This window comes from Accipiter gentilis, chromosome 28 (assembly GCF_929443795.1).
Source record: "Accipiter gentilis chromosome 28, bAccGen1.1, whole genome shotgun sequence".
Taxonomy (NCBI): Eukaryota; Metazoa; Chordata; class Aves; order Accipitriformes; family Accipitridae; genus Astur; species Astur gentilis.
Window position 1 is genome coordinate 14,277,796 of NC_064907.1, and position 23,749 is coordinate 14,301,544.

The 23,749-nt window shown below is 41.4% G+C and overlaps 1 protein-coding gene across 2 annotated transcripts in view; it reads left to right on the top strand.

Annotated features, from left to right (window-relative positions):
• The first annotated feature begins 9,028 nt into the window (after positions 1-9,028).
• THBS2 (thrombospondin 2) overlaps positions 9,029-23,749 on the top strand; it is a 33,184-nt gene continuing 18,463 nt past the window's right edge. Inside the window, exons 1-10 of one of the 2 annotated variants that reach the window (XM_049831129.1) lie at positions 9,029-9,056; positions 10,536-10,610; positions 11,530-12,086; positions 13,633-13,717; positions 18,185-18,378; positions 19,175-19,315; positions 19,547-19,643; positions 20,842-21,012; positions 21,852-22,028; positions 23,347-23,520. In XM_049831129.1, the coding sequence (XP_049687086.1) occupies positions 10,541-10,610; positions 11,530-12,086; positions 13,633-13,717; positions 18,185-18,378; positions 19,175-19,315; positions 19,547-19,643; positions 20,842-21,012; positions 21,852-22,028; positions 23,347-23,520 (1,666 nt within the window). In that variant the 5' untranslated portion in view covers positions 9,029-9,056; positions 10,536-10,540. Of the gene's footprint in view, positions 9,057-9,269; positions 9,342-10,535; positions 10,611-11,529; positions 12,087-13,632; positions 13,718-18,184; positions 18,379-19,174; positions 19,316-19,546; positions 19,644-20,841; positions 21,013-21,851; positions 22,029-23,346; positions 23,521-23,749 lie in introns of those variants that run through there. The other variant, XM_049831128.1, reaches the window with a different exon arrangement.

Genomic DNA, 23,749 nt, shown 5'->3' on the forward strand with positions numbered 1-23,749 from the left:
ATCTCCATAGACTTATACCCTAGGAACTAGTCACTCTAAAGGTGTATCGAGTTGATTAAAGAAAAGAGGCCCAATTACTAGCTGCTTTTGAACGTGGGAGACAATGGCATTTTAGTATGATTTTGGATGTCTGAAAGAATAAATAAAGATATATAGCCAGCTTTATGTAAAAAGGTCTTCAGTTCTGCTGGGACACACAGGGTGGTAGCTGGATACCTCCCTCTGCCATCCTTAAGTACATCAAACTTCCACAGTAATTCTGGGGCCCAAAGGAAGGAAAAAGCTGAACAACAGCTAATCTAAGACAGCATTTGTATAATTTAACAAAAGTATTTATCAAAGTTACATTATTTACGTTGGAAGAAAAATATGGTTGACTTTTTCTATCTCAGTACTAAGAAAGCACTTAGTAAAAAGTTTAGTAGGAAAGCTAGTACAAAAATATGTTTTCTCATTTTCTATATGGACATTTCTTATTCAAGGCCATAGCCTTACTTACACAGCAAGTTCCATTTCAGTCAGAGACAAAAACATCTATGTGTACACAGAGTCATTGACACCTCTTGATAAGTGTAACAGGCGTAACAGTACATCATTTAAATGATTTAGATTTTCAGGGCATCTTCTACCTCAAAATATAAAACCACCCTCAGGCATGACTAATCTATGAAAAAAATAGTCCCATGAGGGAAGTAAGAAATATTACAGACATGGTAGAAAGGAGTAGATCTTGCCAAACACTAGGAAGATTTTTAACAAAAAACGGGTTTGGTTTTTTTTCCTAATTTTCTTTCAGATTATAACATAGAAATTCAGCAATGTTGTATGTTTTAGACTTTTTTTTCATTAGCTCAAAGACAGAAATTTCATTTTCCTTGAGAGCAGGATCAAGAAAATAATGAAATGTTTTTCTGAGTAAAATTTAAACTCTTCTGCTATCATGTATATTAAGTGTTTGTCAGTTCTTTTCCCTAGAATCTTTTCAACATAGATCCATCACAGTCGTAAATAGAGCACAGTAACTGCTGTAGTTGTAGCAATAGTTGTAAGTGAAAGATCTTCACTGGGGGTGCCTGAAGAGTTAGTAATGCAGAGTGGTCCTACAAGGGGCTCTTCTCGATGCAGCTATGTTCAGTAGTTGTATGTGCCTCAAGCAATATACTAAAACTGCTGAGATTTTCAGATTAAACTTAAATTTGAGGTGTTCTCCCTTAAGAACACGTACTTTAATTCAATGAAATGTGAGAACGTAGGAAATAGTGACTCTAATAAAGATTTGTAAAGGGTCGTGATGCAATAATTAATTGAACAATGCATCCAGCACTATGTTAGGATTATGAAAAAAAGCATGTAAACCTTGCACACACATATATAGGCAAATACTGACTAGAACAGGGAAGATATTTTTACCATTCATTTGACTGCAAAGCTCTATCCATTTTTGATGTTCATATTTCAAAAATATACATTGATTTTGAACACAAGGCAAAAAAAAAAAAAAAAAAAAGAAAAAATAAGAAAAGGAAAAGGAATAAAGAGAATTGACAAAAAAAAATTATAACATCTGAGGTGGAAGAAAAACCCAGACTCCCAGACTCAGACATGTTCAAAATTTACATCATCAAATAATCTCTGTACCAGGACTCTGAAGGAACTGGCATGGGAGGTTCCAAACCCAGTAGCAAATAATTTAAGTGAATCTGTCTCATCTAGGACAGTCTCACAGGAAATGGGAAAAGTTAATATAAATATATTTCATAAAGGAGAAGAGAGAGCAAATCAGATCTCAGTAAAACACGAATTTAGAGTAAATACTGAAACAAAAATAAGTGAAGATAGGGAGAAAAACTGGATGAAAGCAAGATGGATTTGCCAAAGGAAGCTCATGGTACCTTTTTTGGTAATATAGACCTTGTAGAGAAGGAAAAGGCAAAACATCTAATTCTGTAGTTGTTAGCAAAACATTAAGCCCAATGTCAAATGAAGAATAATTAGTTAAACTGCAGGAAACAAATTGTGCTACAAGAGCTGGACTTTTGAATGAAGAGCCATCCAGGTTGGCAGGTAAGTAGCTAGCAGGCTGCCTTGGACATGACATTGTCTGAAGGTTGTTATTGAGCTGGTGTCTAGATGATTTCTGGATGGATTTTTAATAAATATGCAAAGGATTAGACCTGTAAGTGGACATCTAGACTCGAATCCAGATTTTCTGTACTTTTTTTAGTGACTGTTAAATGTCACCTTCATTAAGGATTTGGGAGCAGAAGAATGAGGAAAAACAGTAAGCACAATTTGAATTAAGTAAAGAGTTGCTTGTCTGCTTTTTTAGTTTTGAGAAAAATGTATTAAATCCAAATGAAAAGGCAATTGAAAGGCATTCTGCTATATTTGAACAAGGGGTGTCTGATGACAGGATTAACATGTAGTATATGATTAACCAAAACAAATAGAAGTAAAGCTACACATTTTTACTCAAGCTGGGTCTGAACTTCAGTGTCTTTAATCTAGCATAACACAGGTAGCTTCCAGGGATACCGTAGTGAAGGACACATCTTTGAACAATCACACACTTATGCTTACACAAATGCATAAACAGAACACCATGCAAACCTTACCAACATGTAGGCACCCACCACAAGTGACACAAACACAGGCTCATCCCCACCTCTGCAAAAACATTCACCCAATTGCAAAAATGCCACAACCATCAACGTCTTCTCTTTTCCTTAATGTTGTGAACCATGCAAATTACCATGCACACTTAAAATGCATTATGTGGTTAGCTGAAAGAAAAATGAGACACTTTCTGGTCAGCAGAGCTTTTCTTGAAGTAGAACCAGCTTTGTTCATGTGTGGTTTCCTAGAAGTGAATATTCTCAAAACATAAAATAAATAAATAAATAAATGCAAGACAATAATCACTGTTCATGTCCCTCTTCATGAGGGATGAATATCAGTCCATTCTTGTGTCCCCATTTCCAGCACATCATTGTGAGCATTCATGGAAAGGAAAATGAAGCAATGTTAAAAAAATAATAATGTTAGGGAGAAATGCAGTTAATTGCTGTAAGGTAAGTAAACAAGCAAGAACTTTAATATCAGTAAACCATGCATAGGTTGAATTATATCACTGTTGATTAGCTTATAATTTTTATTGCCAGAGAACAAGGATAGAAATAGGAAGAGTGCGCTTTGTAGGAAGGGGAACAAGTTACAGTTTCCTTATAGTCTTTTGACTGTTGTGAAGCCAATTAGCTCTTAAATAGAATGAAACATAGAACTAATTACAAATAAATAAATAAATAATAATAAAGCTAATAGCTTGCAAGAACTGGCAAGCCTGCAAAAAATGTGTGTGGAGATATATTTTTCTGTTTCTGGTGTATGCTGTAACAGATGTTTTTCCCATTGCTCTAGTTTCCCCAGGATTTCACTACATGACTATACCAAACTGAGTAGTCTATGGTTATCATCTGAGCAAATTTCTCCCTGTTTACTTTTCAAGAGAACCAGAGACAGCCACAGTGGAACAAGGAACATAACAGCAAAACCAATTTTCTTCACCTTTGAAATTTCAGAGGGGGTTTTGAAATTGTTTAATTCTATGTGGATGACGGCTTTCAGAGCAAAAGGGATGATGATAAGCATGAGTACTATAAAAGGTCCCACCTTTAATACGTATGCCCAAGTCTTTGTGCGGGAAGTGATGGTGTGCTGACTGGGGAGCCAAAATGCTGCCATCTGACTCCTCTGACCATTCACAGCTAAGCAAGATGATTTGGATTTTACATATTCATCAACAATGCGAGTAATGGCTAAATGAGCACACCCAAGTAATTAATATGCTAGGGGAAGCTGTGGTCTGTGTGTGGAAGTTCTTATGAAGGTAAAAAGAGGTGACACCCATATTAAAGTAAAAAAAGAATAATATGGGAATTATTTGTTCAGCTTTAATCATCATAATCATTATCAGGCCACAGCTGAATGATGCTCTTTCTCCCAGTTAGAGACCCACTGCCAGCTGTAGTAGTTTCATGAATTGCTTTCTTTCATCTCTTCACTTCATCCTGTGGGACCCATGACTCCATCTGTGGAGTTTTGAACATATGGAGAGATATCAAACCCCCAGACCATTCTCTGTGGCCTTTCAAATTTTTTGCAATCAATTTCAATTCTTTTGAATACGTTTTTTCCTTGCCCTGCTGGGGCTTTTGTCTATTTGGTTTCTCTTCCCAGTTGTGCCTCTTGATCTCTTCAGGTTCTGCGAGTTCCGTGTTTCAAGGACGCACAGTACCTGGTAAGACCATACTTTGCTGTTGGCCAGCCACCCTGCTGTACCTATAGAAAAAAGAAGAGCAAGGGGAAGGGTGCAGATGCCCAGGCCCTTGCTGGGAGGAGGGGGAAAGCGCGGCAGAGGCAGCACCCTCAGACATGGGGCTGCCTGTCTGCCCAGGAGAGGGGCTCCTGTCCTGTGTTTGCACCTAGAGTCCCCTCAGGATGGGCCCCCCCAGCAGTCAGTGCATGCAGCAGTGGGAATAACCCACATTTCATGGGGCAGTTGTGTGGGTAAGGCAAGGACCTGGCACGATTCTGGTCAAACACAAATGTGGGTCTCATTGCAAGAAAAAATTGGTTTTAGACTGCGATCATTCAAACATTCCCTATAACTTGTTAAGCCTTCAGTAAGCGTTTGGTATTTCATTTCACCTAAATAAGTGAAAAGAAGCTAGGCCCCAGCTTTCAAAGTTAGTTTGGCTCTACCTCCTCCTGAAATGAATGGCATCTTGTCTCCTGAACAACTTTTATAATCCAGCTGGACCACTGAAGTTATCATTTTAGTTGTATTCACTTGCTCCTCAGCTAAAACTACTATCAACTCCAGTATGTTTTACTTCTAAATAAGGATTGAATCCAAATCATCTAAAAGCTTTGAGATCTGGGCTGTCCTTGAACATATGTAAATACAACAGACCAAATTCCATGTGACGTATAGAAAACACAGTACTACAAATAAAATAAAAATTATAATATTACAGCCTGGATACTAAGGATAGTGCTAGCTGTTCAAAAGTCAGTGCTGTAGTGATATATTCTTTTCCTGTTGTAAGTGAAAGTATCAATACTTTTGTGATAGAATGTGAAACTATGCAACAAAATTGTAATAAAAGCAGGTCTTTGGGTAATAAATCTGTTCTGAATATAGTAATAGGGGTTTTTTTGGAACCCAGAGCAACAACGTGGGATTTACTGAGCATTTTCAGTGCTCATTTGTGTTGCACTTGGTAGGGGAATGTTCCTTTTTGGAGGCTGAAAATATTTGGCAGCCCTAACATGTTCAGCAGCTCACATGTGGGGAAAGAATACAAAAATTCTGTAAAATGGTTAAGAATACATTTAACTGTTTGTAGATGGGTATTTGTTTTGTCACACGTACATTAAGGACAGGAAAAAAACCAGTTTCCAGATTAAAGTTTCCAACTGTGAGTTAGAAGCCTAGGGCTTCATTTACGGCCCTTTCTGTAAGTTACTGTGTGACACCAGTTAAATCACGTAGGAACCAGTTTAGCAAAGCACTTAAACATGTGCTTAGCTTTAAACTCAAAGTCCTCCTGCCGACACCAATGAGCAAGCTTCTGGGTATGAGCACTTTGTTGAGTAAAGACGAAGTTTGTAAATGGCTGGTAGCAAGACTTCCCTCTTTGACAAGACTGTTGTAGAAGTATACCAGCCAGTACTTGTACAGCCCACAGCCATTTGTTCTGACAGAATGTGTTAGCATTTGTATCTGGATACATTTTATACCTGGAAATTATTTAAAGAAGGTTGGAAATAAAACACTTCTCCCTCTGATTCAAAGAATGGAAAACTAAGTACCTGATTATGATGCCCATTTTTTCTGACTACTTATGCACCAGAACTTAAAGCATACATAAAGCTTTGTCAAAAATAATTTTCTCCCTCATCACAGATGAAATCACTGTCCCTTGTGCAATCTATTCCAATACTCAAAATGTGCATTTAGCTGGAGTACTTAAAACATCTTGTCTGAAGAACCACCCAGGTCTCTCTCCCAATCACTACAAGCTCATTCAAAAAACTGAATGGCTGAGTCACATTCTAATCTGAAGTCATCTGTTTCAGTTTTGGAACCCCGATACAGTGAATTATGAAAATCAAACCTTACCACAGGAAGAAAAAACTGAAAAATTCTTCATGCTTGTGGGACAGCATTTCAGAAAGAATGTTTATCAGCATCAGGTGAACAGCTAGGACTGCAGGATAAGACCTGAAGGACTCCTCATCATATTTGTGCAATTAGATCCATTTCAACTAGCAGGGACGCTTTTGTGGCAACAGAAAAGAAAGTCGATCAGGATTTCACCCAGTGAAATTCATGGAATTTGTCTTCTGGCATCATGCCACAGTAGCTTCAATTTTATCAGAAAAGCAGTCAAAACAAATTTTCTAGTATGTATAGCGTATTCCACTTCTTTAGTGGGATTTCTTCTAGTGTAGGAGAGTTCAAGTCTTGCCCCAAGCTAAGCTAAGTCAGAATGTCAGTCATAAACTCCTAGGCAAAACCAAGGATTATTTGGTGGAGATGCGTTGAATCACAGTTCTTTCTGAGATAGTGCCATATCAGAATCCTGCCATTCCCCAGTGATTTTCACTAGTGCACGTTACCTTGCACGATGCTTGCATGATCCAAAATGGAAGTCCCTTAGGGCTGGTGCAGAAGGGAAGGAAAGCAAAAACCCAAACAGTAGGCTGAAAAAGGCAAAGGGAGGTGCATAAAGAAATGAGAAGTTAAGGACCTGTGCTCATGCCTGGTGTGCCAGTCTGAAGCAAACCGCAATGAAAGGTAAAGCACTACAGAAAACCAGCAGTATGAGAACTACTGTTACTTCATTAGTGCTCCTAAATGTTAGTGAATCTGACTTTATTATCTCTCTAGCTACCATTGCTCACTTTCACCTTGTACTAAAAAACCCAGGTAGCTTGAGAAACATGAACATAATTCCAATGTTTGCGTGTGTACATTGACTAGCTGGGGAAAGCAGAGTGCGCATTCGTTCCTGCGAGCCGTTCCGTCAGGAATCCTGGAAAGGAGGGGATGTTTACCTCTTCCAAGGTGGCCAGAGGAAAGTGAGCAGTGAGTGTTTTCACAGTCGTGGAAAGAACAAAACCAAATCTGTCTTCTGAAAGGTCATCATCCTATATATACATCACTCAGCTTGAAACACTATGCTATCAACCATTCATTCCTGCAATGCCTACAGAGATGGAAACAAGAGTTTTGTTATGAGGTGGCTGGTTAAAAACAATCACCATAAAATTTGGGTCTTTTTTTTTGCACTGTCCTTTTACTGGTTCAAAAATTTCCCCTGTAAAAAAATGTTCTTATATGAATGTACAAATAGTAAACTGCACTATCTCAAAGATACCTTCTAGGTCTCTTAAACACTTTTCTGCCCTCTCTTCTCCAACTGTAAACCTAGAGCAGCTTCCTGACGAGAGTTGTGCCAGTGCTGTTCAAAGTCTTGTGGAGGACACACCATACAGCTACATATATAGATATAAAGACTAAGTCTTAATGTAGTGGGGGGAATGAGTAAACTCAGTAGAATTTGAGGTTTTGTGAACTTCATTAGCTATTTTTTTAAATTCTTGAGGTTTTGCAAAACTGAAAACCAAATGCCTTCGGAAGACAAAAAAGCCCTCTCCCTCCTAGCTTGGCTCAGTCCCCTGTACCCTGTGAGAAAGGGGAAGGCTCCTTGGCTCCCACTAGCCTGCCAGGCCATGGCCAGCCAAGTTGGAAGGAGCTTCCATGGCAAAAGGAAAGGCAGTGATGCTTGCATTGGCGTTTTCTGCCCTAGTGACAGATTAGGCCTTTTGAAGTCTTCCGAGTTCTGAAACAACACCTTTTTCTACTGGAATTTCAAATTGTGATGAGCAAAGTTGATGACTTCCTATGCTATTTCTCCTTTATCTTTCTTTTTCTTTTTTTTTTGTTAACATTTGGGGTGTTTATTCACCTATGCATTTGACAGGGCCCCCGTTTCTTGGGGATTCTGCAGGCAACCCAGCCAAATCCATGCCTGTTTCGCATCACCTGCAGGATCCTTCCAGAGATATTCTGCAACCCCAGTTTGGGCCTCAGCAGCAGGGACCCTGGTCTCCTCGTTTGACTTCTGAAACATTCCCGTGTGTCAGGGCAGGTTCTGTGGATCCACCCAGGCATCCACTCTCCTGCTCCGGGAGAAGCATGGTGCCTGCAGCTCCGCCGGCTGCTCCTCAGCACAGCGACCCGCCAGTCCAAGGGTTGGGACTGGAGTCCTTGCTTGTGGAGGTACTTTCCAGTCCTCCCAACGAGACCGGGAGCAGCCCAAGAGTGAGATTTCTTGTGTGCCGCTTTCATTAGCCGGAGGCAAGGCTCCCTCCGTGAGGAGGAGCAGGCCCAAGCCGCCTTTGGAGAAAAGCGGGACCGGAGCGAGAAGCTGCTGACCGACCTCCAGTAAGCGCTTTAGAAGCGGGGGGGGGGGGGGGGAGTCAGTCTCGCCTTTGGGGTGCCGGGTAATTTAAAAATACAAAGGATAAAAATGAGAGGATTCCGTCCTCGGGAAGGCTGAGTTTTGCCGCAGTGGCGGCAGAAGCACCGAGCTCTCCGCCGGCCAAGTTTCGCGAAGCCCCCGGCCGGGCCGCAGAGGCCGGGGACGCGCTCCCTTCCGCCGCCGCCCGCGGGGACCGGGCCGGGGAGGCCTCGGCGGCGGGTCCCGTCCCCGCTCCCGGGGCCTGGCGCCGCCTCCCGGGGGCTCTGCCGCGCCGGGGCGGCCGCGCTCGTCCCCAGTGTGTCCCCCCCCCCTCCTCTCCCCACCGCGGAACCCGGGGCACGACGGCGCGCTCGGCCGCCTCTCCCCGCCCCTCCGCGCCGCTCCGCTCCCTGAGGGGAGGTGGCGGCCGCCCGACCCGCCTCCCGCACCGCCCGCCCAGGGGCGGTCGGGCGGTTCGCGGAGGCGGTCGCGGGGGAGGGCCCCGGGCCCGGGATGGCCTCGCAGGTAGGCGAGTGCGGGCCGCCCGGTGGGGAGGGGGCGGCGGGGTGGGTTATGTCACCGCCGCGGAGCGGGGGGGGGGGGGGGCGAGCCCGGAGGGGGGGGGGGCGCGCCCCGGCGCCGCTGATTGACAGCGGGGCCCGGCCCGCAGCCCATAAAGGCGGCGGCGCGGGGCGCGGGGCCGCGGAGGGACTTGCGACGGCGGCAGCAGGGCACCGCGCTCCACTCCCCACCGGCCTCGCCCCGCCAGAGCCTCAGCGCGCCGTCGGCTCCCCCCCCGCCCCATGCCAGGTGAGGCGGGAAGGCGCCGTGTCCCGCCGTGAAGCCCCCACTCCGGGCCGCGGGGTGTGTGGGTGGGTGTGTGGGGGGGTGCCGCTGCTCTCGCCGCCCGGCCGCAGCTCGCCGTGGGGCGCCCCGTGCTGCCGTCCCCTGCGGTGGGGACTCGGGGTGGCGAGGGGAAGAAGAGGAAGGGTCCTGCCCCGGGGAAGGCTCGGTGCGCGGCACCTGCCCGCTGCGCAGCCGCGCCCGCCGTGTGGCAGAGCCGGAGCCGTCCGGGCAAGAGGGTCCGGCGGGTTTTGTGAGGTAAAAGTCGGCTTGCAGGCGTTCGCCGGGAACTGGCTGTAGCGGTGGTACCTCAGGGTGACAGATGCGAAGGGTTCCCCGTAGGGGAAAAGGAGAGGCGGGCAGGAGAAGGTGGCATCCCCCCAGCCCTCAGAGAGATGTGCGGCGTGAGCGGTGCTGAAGGGTAGGGCTGCAGCCGGGGCGATGGCCGGCTGCGCGTTCCAGGGAATGCCGGCCGCTCCATTCATTGGGAGGGCAGACAGACAGGGACATGCAGTTACGTGGCTCACGGCTGCTGAGTGCTTCGGGGAAGAAGTGGCATCACGTTAAAAGTCACTTTATCCAGCTGTGGTTGCGTACGGAGGGTTGGAAGAATGGGGCAATGAGATGAGGTTATATGTATATACACAGGAGGGAGAGAGGAGTTTGCGTGATGGCAATGAAAAAGGCACTGAAAAGTACCCCAGGTACTCAGAACCAGCACCTTGTGAGATCCCATTATCCTACAAGGAATTTCAGCTGAACGTTGTGCTCCAAAGTAAAGATGCAGCTACTGGTGTGCTGTATGTCGTGTAACGTGGTGCGGTCGCTATGCTAGCTACCGAAATATCGTGGAGAAAATAATAGCATGTATAGTCTGTATGTCTTTCGGGTTTTATTATTAAGGACCTTTATTTACATAAAAAGGAGCTTTGTCATCCAGAATTTCTCTTCCCTCCACTTGATGTCATATTTTACTTCTGGCATCAAGAATAACCCCTGAATAAGTATTACAAGAACCGGACGAGACAGAAATTCTGTTTTTATATATATAGTTGCTTATAATCAGAGTTCTGTTTATGGCATTTCATGAAGTAAATGAAAATATTTGTAGTTGATAAATATTATTTCCCTAATACTTACTAATACTTGGTTTATTCATAGGAGTTATGCTGCAGAGGAGGGGACTGTTGTGGCTTGCTGTCTTGATAACCCTGTGGGTTTCCTCAGATGCTCAGGGTAAGTTCTGACACTTCTTAACTAGATACAGAGTAAAGCTAAAAGTTGGTGTAGAACATTAGCTTACCTGAACTACAGTGGGAAAAGTCATCAGATATGGTTTTTGTAGAAGTGCCTGGAATGGTAGTTGCTGGGGGTATTTTTGGTAGATACATCTTACCACTGCTAAATGAAGATTCCCCAATAAGTATCCAAAACTTGCTTTCTTTAGAAATTATTGGTCAAAATGTACAGAGTCTCAGAAATAATTGCTATTATACTTCCCTCTGCAGTGGAAAAGTATGGTGAAATTTACATAAACAGACTCACTGAATGGGGTGAACATTTTAAAAAGATAGAGAAATAGACATCTACAGACTAAATATAAGTAAACTGGCACAGTGCCAGACCCTCATTTACATTTGACTTCTTGACCTGAATCTTTAAAAAGCAAATCTCTTGCTTCCTGTTGTCATGTGGCCACATCGCTTCTCATAATTTGATTTTTATTAGCTGATAGTCAAAATATAGATGTTGGCTCAACTTCCTTATCCCTTCATATATATTAAAAGTATTTAATGAATACATTGTTACATGCATCCATGTGTAGGCAGATACATGACATACAGCATGTGTGTATATATATACAAGTGTGTATTATATAGTGCTATAAAATATATAGCCATATGTTTAGTTATATAATGAACCTAATGAACCATAGAAGGAGAAAGTTGTCATGTAAATGAAAATGGCAGGTGGAAAATACGATTCACTTGCATGCTAGTAGGAACAGTTCTGTTTGTGGAAGTAGGAGAGTACTGGTTTTACTCTGCTGATCCTTACACCTCTCATACAATTGAAGTTATGAAGTATAGTATGCAGAGTTGTTTCTTGTAAGACTTTTTGTAGACACATTGTCACACACTGTTAACTTTTTCAGATGGTGACAAGGAAGAGGAGATTACCTTTGATTTACTTCAAATCAGTAACATAAACCGAAAGACAGTTGGAGCAAAATTGTTTCGGGGTCCAGACCCCACTATGCCAGCGTATCGTTTCATTCGGTTTGACCACATACCGCCATGTAAACCAGAAAAATTAAAAAAGATTGTCAAACTCATACGGCAGAATGAGGGCTTTATCCTTTCAGCCACCCTGAGACAGGACAGGCAATCTAGAGGCACTATCCTTGCTTTAGAGGGTCCTGGCATCAGTGAGAGGCAGTTTGAGATAATTTCCAATGGCCGGGCCAACACCCTGGACCTTATCTATTGGGTGGATGGCTTCCAGAACGTGATTTCCCTGGAAGACGTGGACCTCGCTGACTCACAGTGGAAGAACCTCACCGTGCAAATAACAGGCGAGAACTACAACCTCTATGTTGGCTGTGACCTTATTGACAGCTTCATCCTGGAGGAGCCTTTCTATGAGCAGCTGAAAGCAGAGAACAGCAGAATGTATGTGGCGAAAGGGTCCATTCGGGAGAATCATTTCAGGGTAGGTAAGCTGGAGAAACTCGGGTCTCTGGTGAGGTAAGAAAGTAACTGCAGGTAGTTGGAGAAGATGCAATAGGTGCAGTTTTGTTCTCCCAATGCCTCTTGGATTTGACAAGGTCACAGGTGTTCCCAACCAGAATTTTTCCAGAGTGTGTTTTTATTCATTACTGGTTTTGCGTTGTGTGAATGTGGGGTTCCTGGAAGCAAAGGACCGGTAAAGCAAGGTCTAGATCCAGGAAAAGTGCACAAAACCAGTTTATGGGCTTTCCTATGCAACCATCCACTTCCTTTTCCAGATGTAAGACTTCTAAACATGTTGCATTTTTGTGGTGATTTGTAGAATTCTTTGGAGATTTCCTGAAGAACTATTTTTCCATTGAAATCTATCTATTCAAGTCATAAGAGCCTGTCAATATTTTTAAATTTTATTTGAAAGAGGAAGGAAAAAAAAAGAATTTTTAATGAAGCTGAAGCATGTGGTGTTGGTCCATCCCCTAACAGAATATCTTGGTTTGCCATTCTGAATAACCTTTTGTTTCAATTTAAAAATTAAAAAAAAAAAGAAAAAAATTGAAAAAAAAATTAGAACAAAATGTTTTGATCAGTCCTGTAAATGAGATTTTTTTTTTTTTCTTTTTGTGGAAACCATTTATTGTTTCCCTTTTGTTTTAAAATGAAGCAATCACAAACTTTCTGGTTTTCCTATAAGATGAAAATTACGTCCTGCCTCATATAGTGATGTGATCTAGCCCAAGTGCTTTGAGAATGGCTTCTTTTCACTCAGAGCTGAAATCAGACTTGAACTCATGGCTTCAAAAATTTCAAAAAGCCCTTTCTTTCTCATCCTGTTGTGCCATCTAGTTGTCAGCCAGAGCGTGACATGCTGAAGTGTAGTTGCATGGGGTGACCAGTTTTGGCAGGGAAGCTAGAAGTTCTTGCCCGTGGTCTCTCCTTTCCTGCCTCCATGGCTAAGTTTCTCCACCAGTTGTGCTCATAGAACTGGTTCTGGAGCTGTACTGTTAAGTGGGTCACTGAAATAATCTGGTTTTAAAGTAATTTTTTTCTTCTTTGAGTTTTTTTCTAAGTGAAACAGATACTAGTCTGTTTTTATAGTGTTGTCTCAGGGTAGTGTCAGCGCAATTGAGGAGACAGTGAAGTATGGTGTATGGGAATGGCTGGATAAGGATGGAAGTGCGATGGGGCAGGAACTTCAAAAGTTGGCTTTGACCTCATGACGAATGTCTCGTAGAACTAGTCTAAAAAGCACGCTGTGAAAATGGAGATTTGAGCTCGTAGCTGATTAATAACTTTTATTATGACTTATTTCAGAACATAACTAATTTTGTTGCTTATTGAAATTGTGTATAACAAAACTATAAACACATTTTTTTTTCAGTGTGTGTCAGTTTTAATGCCTTATAGATTGCTTTTTGCATATTTACTTATGGCTGAATCCAGTTGGTAGCGTGGGATCGAGACAGATCAGTTATTAGTTACTCCCAAATTGATCTAAATGCTTTTTAATTATTTTATTATTATTATTACAGGGTCTTTTGCAAAATATTCAGTTAATCTTTGATACTTCAATAGAGGATGTTCTGCGTAAAAAAGGATGCCAGAGAAGCCAGTCAAGTAAGGCTTTTTTACCTCATTAATACCGTTCAGTTGACTCTGAAAATGAGAAATGTTAATGGTGACATATTATCCTGAAACCACGCAACAGATCCCTTTGAAATGCAAAAGAAAATGAGTTGCTTTTTGGTGGTAAAAACAACATACCTTTTACCTATTTTGAGGTACCATTTCTACTCTCTAGCCTACTATTTTAGTTCTTATTGCTTAGGTTTAGAACTCTGAGCCTCTGTTTATAAGTTGGGAGGAAAGCTGTCAAGCAAGAAGTTAATAGAAATAGAAGGAAAAATGCATATGTTTGAAAATGTCTACATTCTTTCCATGAGATGTCCATGATTCTTTGAGCATAAGGCTGGTAATGTTGCTTATGAATTCTGCTCCTGACTCTCAATGGGCCCATGAACAAGTCTGCAAGTCTTAAAAGACACTGAATTCCTCAGTAGTAGAAAGTTTGTTGACTGAAAGAGGCTTTGGGTTTGAGTCCCAGAGCATTGTTAATCAAAACAACCTAAGGCAAATAAAAAAATAAAAAGAGATATGGAAGGGATGTATGTGACAGGCTGACATGTGTTCTTGTTAGTCCAGTTCATGCTGACCTCACCAGGAGGGGAGCCCTCTGTGCGTGGGAGTATATTGGATTCATCATGAAAGAGTTATGAAAATTTGTCAAGTATGCACTAGGGTTTTGTACTTGAGCTCACGAGAAGTGCTGGCTATTTTACTTTCCAGTGTTCGTAACTGGCAAGAGCTCAGTCAAGAATCAGAGACAAATGAGTCCATCCGAGGAATGTGGTAGGTGCACAAGGCAGTCAGGACTTCAGGGTTTTATTTGAAACTCCTGCCATCTGAAATGCCATTATTTCTGTCACTTTGCTAAAACATATGACGTAGAGCAAATCCGTTAAGCAGACTGTATTCAACCTTTTTCCTTGTTCATGCAAAACCCAGAAATTAAGCAGTAGCAGGTCTTGACTTCTTCAAAGGGGGCCAGAGTACTGAGACTTTGTCATAAAAAGTCTCTGAGATACGTAAATGTGTGTATATATATATGTATGTATATATCTGTTAGGAGTGTGTATATATGTATATGCACAAAAAATTTAACTGAGCTTGCTAGTCTGTTTTTAAATCTTCCTAAAGGATATTGGTTGGTTATTTCATATGTTCCAGAGCTGTGCCCAGGTGCAGGACCTCAAACACAAGTGTGACAATGTGTTAGAAATGATTCATGTGGGCTGGAATAGAAGTGGCCTTAGATGGCACAGGCAAGAAGGCGTGCCCTCATTTTTTGATTGTCTTCTCTCCCAGCCAAGCTGTTTTCTGTACTCAGAAACTACTTGGAAGTATTGATCACTAGTTTTCAGCTTCATTAGTGGGATAAAATGCTTGAGGAGCAGAACAGCTGTGGGAAAATAGAACATATATTTAGGTCTAACTGTAATCTGAATAAAAGAGAAGGATGATTTCAGGAAGGATGCAGTTCAGCTATCCTGCTTCATTTGCTGGTGGAAAGAAAATTCCCAGAAGTAGAGGTAGAACCTTGAGGGCACATTCAGCAGTCAGAGGCAGAACAGTCTCAGTCAGGAGGATGGGATCCCTAGGTGTAGACAGACTGAACCAGCAAAACCAATGAAAGACAGTGTCTACAAATCTTTTATATTATTATTGGTTAATTACCACAAAGGGAAACAATGTGACCAAGTGTTTTGAAATATTACCAAGTAGAAATGGGATGTTACTGTACTTCTACCGTGAAGAGGAAGCCAATGGGAGCCTAAAGGGATAATTGAGTTCTGCATGCTGAGACATACCTTAGGAGGAATTCTTACACCCTTCAGCTGTTGCAGCTGTAACCAACAGATAATATTTGCTTAATGTATTTTTATCACATCTGTCAACTACCAAATTTTCAGGTTCCATACATTATACAGATTTGGGGTTTTTGTTTTACCCTTACTGGGAAGTATTTAGCAAATAGTTCAATTCACAGTATCTTTACTTCTACTTTGCAACACCAAGAGAGATCTACAAGATGGAAATTACTTGTCCAACAACAGAATAGGGCTAATAGCACACTGTGGCTTGAGGCCATCAAAATTACTTGAGAGGCTTGTTACATGCATGGCTGATTTTCTGGCATTGCCTATCCAGCTTAATTACCACAGCTGAAAAGCCATGGGCGATATGTTACTGACCACAAGGTACATATTTTCCCATTTTGATGGCCCACTCGTTGAGCTGAGGTACAGGCATTGTGGTGCCATGTTTATGTGTGAGTGTCCCATAACAGCATGGCAGATGTTACCAGTGAAGTGCCCTCAGCTCTGAGGACACAAAAAGCCTGCTGCTTTTTCAGACACAGGACTGTGTTTTCCTTCTGTATCTTTAATCCTAGTATGAGAATGTGAGGTATGGTGAAATGGTAGCTTGGGAATTGCTGTTGGGTTGAGAGTGGGAAAGGATCTCTGTAGTGTGGTGGCTGCAAATACTTTAGGCAGAAATTACACACAGCGCTGGATAGGAGAGATGGCAAAAACATGCCTAAATAGGCACATCAATAAAATCCCTTCTTCAGCTAGATCAACAGAATGACATTTGCATATGTGAAAGGATGCACATTCTGCTCTTCTGGTTTCTTATTTTAAAGATAATCATGTGGTCCTTAGGAAATTAGCAGGAAGCCAGCAGCAGAGGACTGATTTCCCAGTGATCCCCAGGCATCTTCTTTCAGTCACTGCCAAGTACCAGTAGGAAGTGTGGATTTAGTTCTTCTAACATAGTTTTGGTTTATGTTTCCTGCTGAGATTGCAGCTTTATTAATGTCCTCAGAATGTTCCGGTCAAGGCACACTCCGTGTTGGCTTGAAAAATATGAAATTAATGACCTGAGAAGTGCTATGGGGGAATCTGAGAAACCTAGTGTTTCAATGTGGTAGGAAAATTGCATTCTTTCCAAGGAATCAAAAAGCAGCTGAAGTAAACAGTTATGACACAGAGAGTTCTGATCTGCTATGTGGTATATTGGTTTTCTCCCGTCCTGTAAGTGCAGCTGGACAATTACTTCAACTCTGGAATACTACGAACAATTTTTTGTAGACCTTGGCTAGCGGCAGATACTTCATAGCTAATTTAAAAGCACATCAAGCCAATCATTTTAAGTATGGTTAAGAAGTAATTATTTAATGTCATCTTATGGGTTGGCTCTTTGTTCTTTTATTTTCAGCCTTCTAAATGAATGAAGAATACTTTGCTCCCATTTTCATTGCTTGTACGTTTAAATATAACACTTTACATTGTATAGTCAAGCATCAAATCAAGCTCTCAAAATTTTTAAAGTGTTGCCACCTTCTGTGACTTGTCAACACTAATGGTATTGGTATGTTTTGAAACGTATGTTTTATGGCACATGTTCCTGTGCTGATTTCTTCTTTTTAAATTGCTATATCCTTTGCTTCTCCTTTCTGTTTGGTAACCTTGAGTTATTACAACATTACTAAATCTGGTAAACAAATCTTTATTGAGAGGCAGGGCAGTATGGATTTCTGTATAGCTGATACCAAGTTTGAGTGTACCATGGAGTCCTTAGAGAAAGCTTCCATGGAATCCATAAGATATTTACCTGGTGGAGATTTAAATGCTTAACAGACCACAGACTGTTTTATTTAGTTATCTATGTTATTTTTTATTAATTACTGCCGATGGTCTTTGTTGTATTCTTTTTCAAGAATTTGCTATATGGGCAGGGGTGTCTTTTAAACTGATATTAGAACATGTCCAGTTCTCCCTGTATAATGCACACAAAGTTCTGTTTTAATTATGATCTGCCTGATGGAGGAGTGTTTGAAGTGACAAATCAAATATTCAGCCCAATCTTAGCTTGACCTCCATTTCACTTCAGAATTAAACTATCATTATAACAGCTCCTCTGAGTTTTAACACCAGGCAGAGCAACATAGAGCAACCCAGAGTCTGGTATAAATTGCATAATGGTCCGAATTTGATGCAGGTAGCCATGGAATTTATGGGCAGAACACAGACAATTACTTTCTGCAAGGAAACTCTTTCCCCTGCCTTTTTCTCTGCATCGAGCAAATGTGATAGGTTGTGAAAAAATCTGAAACCTTTCATGGCTCTGAACGGATAAAATGGGTTTGCTTTTTTGATACTGTGTCCCTTTGTTATGCCTTCTTCATAAATTAATGTGTTGCAGTGCCAGCAATGTTTTAAAGTGAGGGCTGTGTGAGACACAGCTTGGCTCTTAATTTTGAAAAGGGAAAGCCTATAATTGGAACCAGCTGACATCTAACCCCTCTCCTGTATTCATGGGTATAATCTAGCATGAAGCCATGCCAAAATAGATGTGTTTAAACCCTACCCATGGGTGCCAATCTGTGATTTCAGCAGGAATCTGTAATCTGTGGAAGAACTTTGTATATGCCGCTCTTCTCTTTCCCTCTCGTGCTGCCAGCTGAAGTGAACACCATCAATGAGAGCACTGAAATCCTTCACTTGAGCCCTGCTGTCACAACCGAGTACGTGGGTGAGAAATCAGAGAAGGCCGAGTTCTGCGATCGCTCCTGTGAAGAGCTGGGAACGATGTTCACGGAGCTCACCGGCTTGCGCATTGTGGTGAACAACTTAGCTGATAACCTCCAAAAAGTGGTAGGTGCCTGTAAGTCTGAAGAACTGAAAGAGGTCTGCTGTGCAGTGCTCCTTCTTTCTTTGTTTTATACCAGAGGCAGTTAATAGATATTTCTGTATTGCATGTGTATACCTGTTGGTATATCTACATAAAGTAGAGATGACCTACATTTTCAAAGTGACGTTAGGTAGTTCTTGAGTATAACACCTTAATGAAGGCTTGGTTTTCACAGCCTGGGTTCAAAAGAGCACACATACATGCACTCATACACAGGGGAGATCAATCCTCTTAAAGGTTACTGCAGGTTTGGGAATCGAAAGCTGACAAACCCAACCTTGGCTGTGTACTGTTAAAGCGTTATTGCCATGCTTATACCATTTACGAATACCTCAGGGTACCTATACTGTAAGTAAATGTATGGGATTTTCATCATAGAACTATGATGGTGGCATTTTAGTGAACTCTGCCCCTCTTCTTGTTGTGAATCAGTTAATTCTTTCTGAAGGTAGTTTATTAATATGCCATATGTCTCGGGACTAAAATCTTCCCATCTAAAGATGAGCTGTACTAGCAGAAAGCAAAACTGCTAAGAACATATTTCCCTTAGTATTATGTGACTGTGTTTGTAATAGTATCTGAAGAATTGCTGTGCAGCATTGTGGTACCTGAAATCATCTTCTTTATGTACATAAATATGTAAAAATACACTTTTTTTTTAATGGAAGAATTAAATCTAGTAGTGTCTCATTTAGGTGTTTATTTAAAACTGTTTGCTTACAATGTACACAATTTGTTTTCATTTACGTCATCTTCTAGTCTGAAGAGAACCAAATTATGTGGGAATTGATTGGGCCTAACAAAACACTGAAGAACCAGTCGGTTTGCTGGCAGGATGGTCGTGTCTTTGCAGATAATGAAAGCTGGATTGTAGATAGCTGTACCAAGTGCACCTGCCAGGTAAGGTTTTGGAAACATCCTCCTTCTCTGCAGAAATGGGTAGTGGGTTCAGGTCAGGTCACATTTACTCAGACCTTTGCCCAGTCTTACTGATATTTATACAAAGTAGTCCCCATGTCCACGACATTTAGAACAAATGGAAGAGTTTCCACCCATGAAACTTCCCCAGATGCCCACCTTTATTTGTCTCTGTATGTGAGCCTGTCAGTAAGTTGATTTCTCTGCCTGTAGGATTCTAAAATTGTGTGCCATCAAATCACCTGCCCAGCAGTGTCCTGTGCCGATCCATCTTTTGTTGAAGGCGAATGCTGTCCAGTCTGCTCTCACTGTGAGTATTTAGCCAAAGAGAAAGATACTCTTTGGCAATATATAAAATCACTACCAGTGTGTTGGAAATGTCAAAATGAGTAAGAGGTCAAGGCAGGTAAGATCAAATATAAAACTTACAGGTATACGAAGATCATATGAAGTAACTTGGCTGCTTGAAGTTACCTTCTGGAAGAGTTGGTGTCTCTTCAGTGATTATATTGGTAGCTTAGAAGTAAGCTGATAATTTGCCTAGCTAAGTGGGACACTAAAGGTTAGATGCATGCACCTCCCCAGTCATGTATTCCAAGGCTGGACATTCTGATTTTTGTTGGTTTGCAATGGCACTGTGCACTATTGTTTCTTTTCCATACTGCCTGGTTAAAGCAGATGAACATAGGTTAGGATGTTTCCTTGTGGAGGACATTTAAGTTCCAGATGAAAAGTTTCATGCAGTTTGATGCAATACTTATTACGAGTGCAAGGTTTTTTTCCCTCTCTGTTATTGTCATTCTGTTACTCTGTTTTATTTCTTCTCCGTCATATATCCTCTTCTGGTGTAATGCTGTACTTACAAACCTTGACAATCCCTTCCACATTTAAGACAGCATTGCAGTCTGTGAACTAGACTTTGGACTGACGATACGTTTAATGATTTCACTGATTAAGTCACTTCAGTGTGGGTTCAGTACATTTCACTCTGTGGTAGAAAGGTCTGTTAAAGAAGAAAATGGTTGCTTAGATGTTCTGAATAAAAATGCATTTGAATATACTCAGAGGTTTTTTGCCTATTCAAAGCATAGGGCATATTCTTTTACAGTGTGCTTGTGATCATGTTCAGCATTATGTTGTGTTTAGAGGTGGGGCCACATCTCATTATATTGACCTATAGTCTGAATTCAAAGGCAGTTGGGACTTGAGTTTTTGGCTCAGTCCATTCTTCAGATAAGGTGTTCTTCTTCCTCCAAAGGTCAGCACCTTGTGCAAACACACTGCGCACAAGTTCATGAAGATCCAGGACTCTTATCCGGGCTAACCTCTCATTACATTAAGCAATAATTTTCTAACTGCAGTGGCAACTTGGGGAAGGAAAATTAGAAAAAGAGAGATCTAAAGGACAAAGTACATGTTCTACAGAAAAAGAGAAGTGAAAATCTTCTGAATAGGATAATAGAGTGACTTTCAATGCTAAGCACTTTTTCTTATCTTTTGCTCTGCAGCTGATGACAGCGAGGAAGGCTGGTCACCATGGTCAGACTGGACAAAGTGCTCAGTTACCTGTGGCTCTGGGACTCAGATGCGAGGAAGGTCATGTGATGTCACCAGGAGTGCTTGTACAGGCCCGCACATCCAGACAAGGATGTGCAGCTTTAAGAAATGTGACCATCGCAGTAAGTAGTAAAATTTGTCCTTTTTTTAAAGCTTCTTTGGACATCTCTAAGAAAAACCAAGTTTAGTCTGAATTTCCTGTGAATGCTCACTGGCCAGGACAGTATGTATTTGAACACTCATATGTGCATAATTAAAGTAGCTATCATTAGATTCTTTGTCATCACCCCCCTTTCAAATATTTCTCCTTTTCCTGACCATTTAATAGGTATGTGCATTCTGGGCTCAGCTCTGTTAAACAAAAAGATAGCGGGTGATCTTTAACATTATGAGCTGGAGTCTCTTGTTTGAAGCCACTTTGGAGACGACACTCAGTTCATAATCACGATACATAGGGCCACGTTTTCATCTGCCATTCATTCATGATTGGCCCATTCCATTAGCTTAGTAGTGTTTAGGAATACAGTAATCATAGAAGACTTCTGCAAAGTATCAAACGGCTTTGATATTTAAGGCATTTAGAAGGGTCATACTCTGTCTCCAGAACTGTTGTTAATACTATTGCAGGTAGCTGCTACTTTAGTACCTAAGGCTATTGCTGAAGCCGCTAGATGTCCAAATGTGCATTTTAAACAAGTGTTTGTTTCATTGGAACAAGTTTAGTTTTAAGTAGAATATCTGACATCCATGTTAGTCATTTGTTAGTCACTGAGGTTCTTAAGCAAGCTGTACCTGAATGCCTGAGCTGACATGCTGGGCTTTGTAAGCGACAGTGGTAGAAAAGAGATGGGACATGCATCAGATGTAGTGAGAGGCTTATTAGAAAGTTAACTTCACAAGTGAGTTTGTACTACTGCTGCAGCTGGGCTATTTCCTTGAATTTTGCTCTTTTCTTTGACAGTACGTCAAGATGGTGGCTGGAGTCACTGGTCTCCCTGGTCTTCCTGTTCAGTTACCTGCGGAGTCGGAAATATCACCCGCATCCGCCTCTGCAATTCCCCTATCCCCCAGATGGGTGGGAAAAACTGTGTGGGAAGTGGGCGTGAAACAGAGAAGTGTGAGAAGGTTCCATGTCCAGGTATGTCTGTGGTCCAAGGTGACACAATAATATTCCGGCTGAATTTCTTCTCTTTATTCATATCTAAATTACAGTGAATTTCTATGACAGAAGATATAATTCATAGCTTAGGGGTGGAATAATACACAAGAGTGCTTTTAAAATGAAGACAACAAGGCAGTTGGAGGTTTTGTAAAGCTCCCAAGTTATGATTTGGCTTTAAACATTCAGAGTTTGAGAATTTTTCATTTTATAACTTAGTGATTTATCTCTGCATATCAAAAATATAAACACTTTCTATCTAAAAGGAAGCTGATACTGTACATGTTAGGAATAGACATATAGTCCCCCAATAGCCAGGTTTCTTTGAGAGCATGCATACATATTTTATACATACTCAACACATGTAATTGTTATAATTCTTTCTTCCTCATCTACACTTTTCAACCTTTTTAGAGACCATTCATTCCACTCACTTTTACTTTCCTTTTATATAACTTTTCCTCACTTTTTTCCCTTTGTATATTTTTCCTCATTCCCTCCTCTGTTTAGCCTTTCCTTTCTACTTACAGGCTATGAGCTTGAAACTGTTGTCAAGCTTCTAACACAATAGTACTTAAATAGCTATACACAATTCATCTATTTTTTGATCTATCTGTGCATGCTAAGTTAGTGAAAAGGACACACACCATTGGCCTTACATTTTTTTTTCAGTACCAAGAACAAACACAGAGTTTGGTTCAAAGATGTTTGTATTTCAAGAAAATTCAGGTTTGATGACAACAGGATCAGTAGAGTTGTACCACCGTAAAACGTGCAGAAGAATCATTGAAATAAGTTATTTATACTGAGTCAAGCAACACTATTGAAGATACACTGATGAATGGATTACAGAACAAGAATAATAGCTGCAACCTTACTGAGCATATGGTTGCCATAAAAAAAGCCACAGAGCTCAGGTTTGGCTCAGCACAAGTTTGTATCCTGTGGTCACGCCCTGCTTTGTGTACAAAATGAAAGCTTAGTAGGGAGCTTTGAAGGTACTGTATTTGTTGTGATCAACTTAAATGGAAATACACCATGCCAGTGGGCACGGCATGTTGTTTTGAATTATTGGCCAAAAAATGCCTATAAAGCAGTTGGTATTTTTTATTTGCTTGTTTGCTTCTGAAATATTGCTATCTCAGTGTAAGGCTTTGCCGGCATCTTTCTTCCTATGTGCATAGTGAGAAACTGTCTCCAGTCAGGGATCTGAAGAAAGAGTTGTTGTCATTGGCACCAAATGTTGTCCCCAGTATATTGCCTGTGATACTCTTCTCCTCTCTTCTGCATATCCTAGTGAACGGCCAGTGGGGTCCTTGGTCTCCATGGTCTGCCTGCACTGTTACCTGTGGAGGAGGAATTCGTGAGCGGTCTCGCCTCTGTAACAGTCCAGAGCCACAGTATGGAGGAAAGCCCTGTGTGGGAGATACCAAGCAACATGATATGTGCAACAAGAAGGATTGCCCAATTGGTTGGTATTTTGTCATTCTTTATTCAGTCTGAGTAATTATTATTGCTGTTATTTCTTTAATGGATAATTATGAATTGACACTACAGAAATCTACTAATTATGCCTTTGTTTCAGGAAAGCACTTTTAACTATTTTGGGTGCTGTTTAGATCAGCGGGATTTTATATATGTTCTTAATACTGACTTCCCCTGAACAAGGATGTGTTTCTTAAACAAGGCTTCAATATGCT